The 9,721-nt window shown below is 48.9% G+C and overlaps 1 protein-coding gene across 1 annotated transcript in view; it reads right to left on the bottom strand.

The window, feature by feature from the left end:
* LOC132208507 (EH domain-containing protein 3-like) overlaps positions 1-7,915 on the bottom strand; it is a gene marked incomplete at its 3' end in the record, with an annotated part of 21,023 nt that extends 13,108 nt beyond the window's left edge. The window contains exon 1 of the mRNA XM_059644030.1: positions 7,235-7,915. Coding sequence (XP_059500013.1) covers positions 7,235-7,641 — 407 coding nt within the window. The remainder of the gene's footprint in view (positions 1-7,234) is intronic.
* Between the last annotated feature and the right edge of the window lie 1,806 nt (positions 7,916-9,721).

The raw sequence follows: 9,721 nt of genomic DNA, 5'->3' as shown, positions 1-9,721 counted from the left end.
AAAAGTGAGGGCCCAGTGACTGGCATCCAGCATCGGCCGGAACATCGGGCGGGGGGAGGGGGTTCTGGGTTCAAACATGGTCAGCAAGGTTTCTGATGCCATTACGTTTATGGACTTGAGGGGAGAGGACTATGTCGGGTGGATCAGCGGTCTGGAGATGCCAAGGACTGGCCTCTCCGCCACACTGACCATGGACCAGATTGCCATGGCAGCACCGCACAGCAACAGAACAACAGCCTTGACCATGGGTTAGGTCACTACACCCCTCACCCCACTACCACCCCTCCCAGACTCAGGGGGCTCTGAGTACAAGTCTCACTCTGGTACAACATCTCTGCTAACGGTAGGTACAGGACTAGGGGACAGCACGTTACTGAGCTCAAGAGCAGGGCAAAGCAGGAGGGGAGTCCCCTCACTGATCCCCACCTCACCCAGCTCTGACCCTGAAGGACAATAAGACACTGTCCCCCACCCAACCCTGGGCCCATTAGTGATAATGGGAACTGCAGATGCTGGAGAATCCAACATAATAAAGTGTGAAGCTGGAAGAACACAGCAGGCCAAGCAGCATCTCAGGAGCACAAAAGCTGATGTTTTGGGCCTAGACCCTTCATCAGAGAGGGGGATGGGGTGAGGATTCTGGAATAAATAGGGAGAGAGGGGGAGGCGGACCGAAGATGGAGAGAAAAGAAGATAGGTGGAGAGGAGAGTATAGGTGTGGAGGTAGGGAGGGGATAGGTCAGTCCAGGGAAGACGGACAGGTCAAGGAGGTGGGATGAGGTTAGTAGGTAGCTGGGGGTGCGGCTTGGGGTGGGAGGAAGGGATGGGTGAGAGGAAGAACAGGTTAGGGAGGCAGAGACAGGTTGGACTGGTTTTGGGATGCAGTGGGTGGGGGGGAAAGAGCTGGGCTGGTTGTGTGGTGCAGTGGGGGGAGGGGACGAACTGGGCTGGTTTTGGGATGCGGTGGGGGAAGGGGAGATTTTGAAGCTGGTGAAGTCCACATTGATACCATTGGGCTGCAGGGTTCCCAAGTGGAATATGAGTTGCTGTTCCTGCAACCTTCGGGTGGCATCATTGTGGCACTGCAGGAGGCCCATGATGGACATGTCATCTAGAGAATGGGAGGGGGAGTGGAAATGGTTTGCGACTGGGAGGTGCAGTTGTTTATTGCGAACCGAGCGGAGGTGTTCTGCAAAGCGGTCCCCAAGTCTCCGCTTGGTTTCCCCAATGTAGAGGAAGCCACACCGGGTACGATGGATACAGTATACCACATTGGCAGATGTGCAGGTGAACCTCTGCTTAATATGGAATGTCACCTTGGGGCCTGGGATAGGGGTGAGGGAGGAGGTGTGGGGGCAAGTGTAGCATTGCCTGCGGTTGCAGGGGAAGGTGCCGGGTGTGGTGGGGTTGGAGGGCAGCGTGGAGCGAACAAGGGAGTCACGGAGAGAGTGGTCTCTCCAGAAGACAGACAAGGGTGGGGATGGAAAAATGTCTTGGGTGGTGGGGTCAGATTGTAGATGGCGGAAGTGTCGGAGGATGATGCGTTGTATCCGGAGGTTGGTGGGGTGGTGTGTGAGAATGAGGGGGATCCTCTTAGGGCGGTCGTGGCGGGGGCGGGGTGTGAGGGATGTGTTGCGGGAGACGCGGTCAAGGGCGTTCTCGACCACTGTGGGGGGAAAGTTGCGGTCCTTGAAGAACTTGGAAATCTGGGATGTGCGGGAGTGGAATGCCTCATCGTGGGAGCAGATGCGACGGAGGCGGAGGAATTGGGAATGGGGATGGAATTTTTGCAGGAGGGTGGGTGGGATGAGGTGTATTCTAGGTAGCTGTGGGAGTTGGTGGGCTTGAAATGGACATCAGTTACAAGCTGGTTGCCTGAAACGGAGACTGAGAGGTCCAGGAAGGTGAGGGATGTGCTGGAGGGGTTGGGCATTTGCACCAATAATTCCCTCAGTGACTTTCTTTCACGGTGGCTCAGCGGTTAGCACTGCTGCTTCACAGCAACTGGGAACTGGGTTGGATTCCGGCCTCGGGCAACTGTCTGTGTGGAGGTTGCACATTCTCCCGGTGTCTGCGTGGGCCTCCTCCGGGTGCTCCGGTTTCCTCCCACCGTCTGAAGATGTGCAGGTTAGGGTGGATTGGCCATGCTAAATTATTCGTAGCGTTCAGGAATGTGTAGGCTGGGTGGATTAGCCATGGGAAATGCAGGGTTGGGTGGGTCTGGGTGGGATGCTCTTTGGAGAGTCGATATGGACTCGACAGGCCGAACAGCCTGCTTCCACACTGTAGAGATTCTGTCAAAGTCAGGCTCACACTTGGCACAGCAGACGCTGTAAATGTTATGATACCAGAATTATTCCAGATTCTTGACAAATAAGGTCATTTCTTTCCCTCACAGAATGTGAGAGAATTCCTGGCCCTGTTTCTCTCTTCACTTTCTCACAAATGTTTAGGGGGAAGTCAACAAATCACTGAAGCTTTTAACAAATGCCCATGGCTTATCTCCAAGGAATTTATTTCTGGGGTATGCTTTCACTGCCTGTTTTAAATTGCTCTGAAAATTAGTGAATTTTGAGGCCTCGTCTCTGGCTGGTTAACAGCAGAGCAGGCGTGGGACTGGAGTCACATATAGGCCCAGAGTGGGTAAGGGTGACACATTCCCTTCTGTTTGTCAGGTTTGATGACAATCCCACAGAACCAACTTCGTCTCGTCCTGACGTCAGCTCTGAATTACTTCCAGATTATTGAACTAAAATTTGCGTTCACAAAGCGCACAAAGAAACCAACTCATATTCTCCAGGTTAACAGGCCAGGAACCCAAATATTTCATCTTCAAAAGCCAGTCAGGGCCCTTGCCACAGGCAAGACCCCTCCCCGCTCAACCCAACCACACCAACAACAACAACCTGCATTTACAAAGTGCCCACGATGCAACAAAACATACCAGGAGCACCTCAGGAGGGGAGCCAGCAAACAACGGGCTGCTTGAGGAGTTGGGAGAATAGATGACCAAAGTCTTTGTGAAAGGCATAGGTTTTAAGGGCAATCTGAAAGACAGGTGGAGAGATGGTACATTTAGGAGGAGTGGTTCTGTAGTTCAGTGCCCAGCAGCCGATGCCACGGCTGCAGTGTCCAACTGGGATAAGAAGAACACTCGAGAGAGGGGAGGCCGGGCCAGGTTTGAGGGGGCGGTGGACTCTCAGCTTTCTATTGTGAGCGATTCCAACAAGTCCAACCAGGAACAGGGGACCAGGTGGATCAATAGCTCATTGACCAAGAAAACTAAAATCCAGAGATGAGAGAGACAGCCCTTGACGTCAAGGCCACATTTGACTGAATGTGACATCAACGGAGCCCGAGCAAAACTGGAATCATTGGATATTGGCGGCAGACTTTCTGCTGGTTGGTGTCATACCTGGCACATGGGGGAATGGTAGTGATTTTTGGAGCTCGGTCATCTCAGCTCCAGGACACCACTGCAGGAGTCCCTCAGGGTGATGTCCTAGACCCAACCACCTTCAGCTCCTTCAGCAATGACGTTCCCTGCATCATAAGGTCAGAGATGGGGAATGTTCGCTGATGTTGCACAATGTTTAGCACCATTCGCGACTCCTCAGAAACTGACGCAGTTCGTGTTCAAATGCATTAAGACCTGAACAATATCCAGGCTTGGACTGATAAGTGTTAAGTAACATTCTCACCACACAAATGCCAGGCTATGAACATCGCCAACAAGAGAATCTAATCATTGCCCCTTGACATTCAATGCTATTACCTTCATCAAATCCCCACCACGATCCTGTCCCACCATCTTCAAGGCACAAGTCAGGAGTGTGATGGAATACTCCCCATTTGCCCCTGGATGGGGGCAGCTCCAACAACACTCAAGAAGCTCAACACCATCCAGGACAAAGCAACCCCCACTCGAATGGCACCATATCCACAAACATCCCACTCCCGCCCCCACCGACGCTCAGTCGCAGCAGTGTGTACCAGCTACAAGATGCTCTGCAGAAACTTACCAAAGATACTCAGGCAGCACCTTCCAAACCCACGATCCATTTCCATCTGGAAGGACAAGGGACAGCAGATACGTGGGAACATCATTCCCCTGCAAGTTCTCCTCTGAGCCCCTCCCCATCCTGACTTGGAAATATATCGCTGTTTCTTCACTGTTGCTGGGTCAAAATCCTGGAAATTCTGCACCCCTCCCCCCCCCCGACCTCAAGGAGCATTATGGGTCAACTCACAGCATGTGGACTGCAGCGGTTCAAGAAGGCAGCTCACCCCCACCTTCTCAAGGGGTAGCTAGGGACGGGCAATAAATGCTATCCCCACATCTTGTCAAATAACAAATGCCAACTTGAGCTACATTAATAACACAAGAGCCATTACTGTCCTTACAGATTTGGTGAGGTTGTATCTGGAGGCACTGGTTTTGTGGTGAGTGATTGTGTTCTGGGTTAGGGAAGATATTTGATTATGGGATGAGTTGGGGTGAGGACAAAGATAGGCAACATTACAGAGCAGGACATCAGTGGCTTAAGAGAAGGAAAGAATTACCAGAGAGAAGGCACAAAGTTATAACAGACAATCTATTTCAGCATTAACAGTGCAGTGAAGTTTCAATCTCAGGACAAGTAATCACAGATGGTGTCAAGAAAAATTGAGAAGTTAGGAAGTTGTGTCTTTGGGAATGGCCATTTCTGTTCTGTTCCCAGAATCAATGCTGGATTTAGGATGAGGCTTCACAGCGTGGCAGTGTAATGGAGATGGACAAATGTAGAGAAAGAGACAGGAGGATGTAAACAGAGAGGCATGTGCTGGAGTTTGAACATTATTGTCTGCTTTGACAGTGATCTCAAAGTCATGGTTTACAATGACATCCTGCTTTCTAGTGGGATAGCCTCCTTTCTGTCCTGAAACACCAATCATAGCCCACAGGTCTACAGCTGTCGACAAATACTATTTCTACAAATGCGTAAATAATGTGTGAGGCAAGTGTCTGAGCAGCATTGGTGACAGGATATTCAACAGAGAGGATCAAAACCATTAGGAGTTGTACTGCCAATAGGGACCAATGTTTGGGGGGCGGGGGGGGGGGGGGGGGGGGGGGGGCGCAAAGACTGGGTGGAGTTATCGCTGGCCGGTTTATTCAGACACCCAGGTGATGTTCTGGGGAGAGATAGTGAGAACTGCAGATGCTGGAGAATCTGAGACAACAAGGCATAGAGCTGGATGAACACAGCAGGCCAAGGAGCAGGAAGGCTGACGAAACGTGCTGCGTTCATCCAGCTCTACACCTTGTCATCTCTGACGTTCTGGGGATCCGGGTGGAATCCTGCAACGGCAGATGGTGGATGTTAAATTCACTGAAGATGAAGAGTCTAATGAAGATTATTGCCAATTGTTGGAGAAACCCCACCTCCCACATCTGGTTCACTACTGTCCTTTGGGGACAATAGCTGCCATCCTTACCCACGTGTGACTCCAGACCCACAGCAGCTGTTAACGGACCCCCTGGGCAATTAGGGATGCACAATACGTGCCGGCCTGGCCATTGACACCCTCATTCCAATGAATTTTAAAAAACAGGATTGTGGACAATATCAGCTTCAACCTGATTGGATGGAGAGCAGGCTCAAGGGGCTGAATGGCCTACTCCTGCTCCTTCTGCTTATCCCAGTTCCAGAATTTTCCTTTGGTGAGAGTGTGGCTATCCAGAGGCGATACATTTAAGGGCAGTGAGAGAAGAAGTAGAGGGTGGGAGGAGTGGGGAGGGTAATGAAAAGGCATTTTTTAAGCCTGAGTTGTTGCGGTTTGCAACGTGGAAGTAGATTCGATCGCCACTTATGTTGACAAAGGGGAGGCTAGCCGGATTACAGCACGGTCCGAGCAGGATGGGACTGATCACATCAAAATTCTGATGTGGTGAGCCCAGTCTCCACGAGGAATGGTCTCCAGCCGGGGGAGGGGGATTTATCAGACTCGGGTTCTGCAACCGGAACACGGCATTATCATTTCATAAAGTCCCTCAGCAGGAGGTCAGGATCGGAGCATGGGATTAGGCTCGGAGTTGGGGACACTGTGTGGGCTAAAGGGAGCAATCCCCTGTAGCCAGTGGCAAGTGGAACCAGGAATACTGACCCTGCTCGAGATTCACCTCCCTCCCTCTCTCTCCAACACCCTCACCTTCAAGAGGGACTGGGACTAATGGACAAACCTTGACTTCAGAAGAATGAGAAGTGACCTTATTTGAACAATCAAGATTCTCAGGAGATCTGACAGGGGAGATGCTGAGAGGTCGTTTCCCCTTGTGGGAGAGTCTGGGACCACAGGGTATCATTTCAGTGTGGCCAGTTGTCCATTTAAGATGGAAATTGGGAGGAATTTTGCCTCTCACAGGGCTCTCCAGGCTAGTTCATTAATGATATTCAAGACTGAGATAGATCGTTAATCAGGAGGGTTATGGGGAAAAGGCAGGAAAGTGGAGTTGATCAGATCAGCCATGAGCTGGGGGCCATGATGTCGCTATGCTTGTGTTGGACTGGGACGGACAAGGTCAGGAGTCTCATGACACCAGGCTATAGTCCAATGGGTTTATTTGAAAACACAAGCTTTCAGAGGCTCACTCCTTCTTCAGGTGTTAGTGAGAGGACTCAGGGATTTACATATGCATATTAATCAATTTAGAACCTTCTAACTGATTAAAGATTTTTAATCTTAGGTTTGTTGAGTACATTGTCATCAGTGGTGTGACTCTTTGATCTTTTACTTATAAATTCTGTGTCTGATACCACCTCCCTCACTAATACCCGAAGGAGGAGTAAGGTTCTGAAAGCATGTGTTTTCAAACAAACCTGTTGGACGAGAACCTGTGTGTCCCGTGATTTCTGACCATGGCATAGGGGAGCAGATTTGATGGGCTGAATGGCCTACTCTGCTTGTTTGTCTCAGGGCCTTCACTAAGATTGGTCAATTCAGGACAAACTAGATATAATCAGGCCTGGGGCATAGGCTCCGATCTCACAGCCCAGGAGATGGCCATTCAGCCCATTACGTACATTCTGGCTCACAGTTGGATGTGTGACTCTAATCTGGAGCCTGCCCTTTTTTTGCATTATGTACAGTTTGTTTGTCTTCCCCCTCCCCAAAGTGTTTAACCAATTCCCTTTTCAGATGCCATTTTAAAAGAAAACTCAGAGAAGTTTGAGAAAGGGGTATTTTTGTTTACCTGTTGAGAAAGGAGTTTCCAAAAGGGGTCAGTTTGCGGAAAGGTTTGTTGGCATCGACCATTAGGGCGTTCCCTGGGATCACACTCTCCGTCTCTCCGTGCATCACAGCGATAAAAGAGTCGGTGGTGGGTTCGGGTCCCACTCTACTCCCAGGAAAGTCTTCCTCCAGCAGGTACTGGATGAAAGTGGTCTTCCCAGTGGAATACTGCCCCACCACCAGGATCATGGGTTTATTGTCAAAATCCGCATCTTCCAGGGAAGGAGTGTGAAAATCGTGAAACTTGTAGAAGTTCTCCAGGGGCAAGAGTTTTGTTTTGTACAGCTCCTTCAGGCCCTCTGTCACCGTGTGAGCCTTCTCAATCACCTCCTCCTTCTTCTTCTCGTGCTTCTTCATCCAACTGAACATTTTGACAAGAGGAATATAGAGAGATGTTTCCTGGTGTGGGGCTGGACAAAAAGGGGCAACACACACACACACACACACACACACAGAAAAACGCAGGCAAAAATAACTTTCCGTTCACAGGATACTTTTCCTTCCTCGCGATTTTAAAAGTTGCCACTTCAGCAAACAATTTCAGAAGTTTTGCAGAACCTTAGTTTCTGGGAGAGGAATTGCTGGGAGCAGCTCTGAGCGAGATTGCCGTTAGTTAACTAAAGCACAGCCTCCAGACTTGCGCAGAAAGCACTCCTTAATTATTATAAAACCTCCTCCCAATCCCCACATCCAATATTCCCTGAACTAATAAATATGCTTAAAGAAGCAAATTAAATGACTAGCTTTGGAACTACCTGGCGCCATCTGGCGCTCGATATTATTTTATCTTCATTACTCCTGACCCAGAACAAAGACCAGTCGGCCCATTGTACAGTTGCTAGCTCTTGGGACAGAGCTACAAGTCATTGACCTGTTTGAAGTTATGAATGTGGAGGTGGCGGCGTTGGACAGGGGTGGACAAGGTCAGAAGTCTGAGATAACAAGGCGTGGAGCTGGATGAACACAGCAGGCCAAGCAGCTGACGTTTTGGGTCCGGACCCTTCTTCAGATCTCTCCGATCACACCGGTTACAGCGTAACAGGTTTATTTGAAGTCACAGTTAACATCGCTTCGGGAAGAGTTCTGAGGGCCACCAGACCTGAAACCTTAACTGATTTCTCTCCACAGATGCTGCCAAACCGCTGTGCTTTTCCAGCAATTCCTGTTTTTCTTTTGGAGTGTGGTATTGCGCTCTTATTTAAGGAAGGCTGGAGAGAGTTTAAAGAATATTTACTAAATCGATACTAGGAATGGGAGATATTAAATGCAAGGAAAGATTAGAGACAACAAAAAAAACAGAAGTTGCTGGGAAAACTCGGCAGGTCTGGCAGCATCTGTGGACAGAAAGCGGGGTTATTTCAGGTGCAGTGACCCACCCCACCTCAGAACTCTGAGAAATGGGGTTTATTCTGTTTAGAGCAGAGGAGATCAAGAGGTGACCTTATTGAGGTGTTCAAAATTATGAACAATTTTGAGAGTGTAAAGGAGAATATTCTGTTTCCACTACTGGGTATAAGGGTCACAATTTCAAGACTGTCCAGCAGCAGAGCAAGGAGCAAAAGGAGGAGAAGCTTCTTAGAGAATGCGTTGTCTGGGAGAGTGATGGAGGTAGATTCTACAGGAGGTTCCAGAAGAGAGCTGGATATGTAGATGCATGCAGCTGGAAATAGACTCTTTAGTCCAACTCGTCCATGTTGACCAACGAGACGGTTTAGAAAAGATTTGCCAGGACTACAGGGTTTAATTTATAAGGAGAGGGTAGAGAGGCTGGGACTTTTTTTCCCACTGGAGCTTAGAAGTTCATGGAATCATATCAAGGAGCAAGGTCTTTTCCCTAGAATGGGGGGGGGGGGGGGGGGGGGGGAAGGTCATAACAAGAGGTTTTATTTTTAAGGGGAGAGGAGGAAGATTTTAAAAAGGACACGAGGGAGTAACTTTTTCCACACACACAGACAATAGTTTGGATGTGGAAGAAACTGCCAGAGGATGTGGTAGATGGAGGTACAGTAACAACATCTGAAAGACTTTTGGACAGTTTAGGGATTGATACAGAGTAAGAAAGCTTTATAGGCCAAAACACAGGCAAATGGGACTATATGTTTGAAAATGAAGAAGTTACAGGGCTGGGGAGAATGGGACTTACTGTTGCAGGAGCTGGTACAGATAAGGTGAGCTGAATGGCCTCTTTCTGTTCTGTAAAATTCTATTTCACAGGCTCCATACACTGTCATTCCAGAGCTGCTGCCACCATCTAAATCACCCTTTTTCAAATATCTTCACCCATTTCTCGTCAAAAATTCCTAATTCAATTTGCTTCTATCCAATTCCAGATCATCATAACTAACTGATTAAAGTTATCTAATTTAAATGAAAAGAAGGAAAAGCTACAATTACATTTTGTTTACAATTTTCTTTTTTAAAATCATCAGCATAAACCCCAGGGAACATA

The sequence above is a fragment of the Stegostoma tigrinum genome, unplaced genomic scaffold (assembly GCF_030684315.1).
Source record: "Stegostoma tigrinum isolate sSteTig4 unplaced genomic scaffold, sSteTig4.hap1 scaffold_437, whole genome shotgun sequence".
In the NCBI taxonomy this organism is placed as follows: Eukaryota; Metazoa; Chordata; class Chondrichthyes; order Orectolobiformes; family Stegostomatidae; genus Stegostoma; species Stegostoma tigrinum.
The sequence above is the reverse complement of the archived record's forward strand: the minus strand, read 5'-3'. Positions and strand labels throughout refer to the sequence as shown.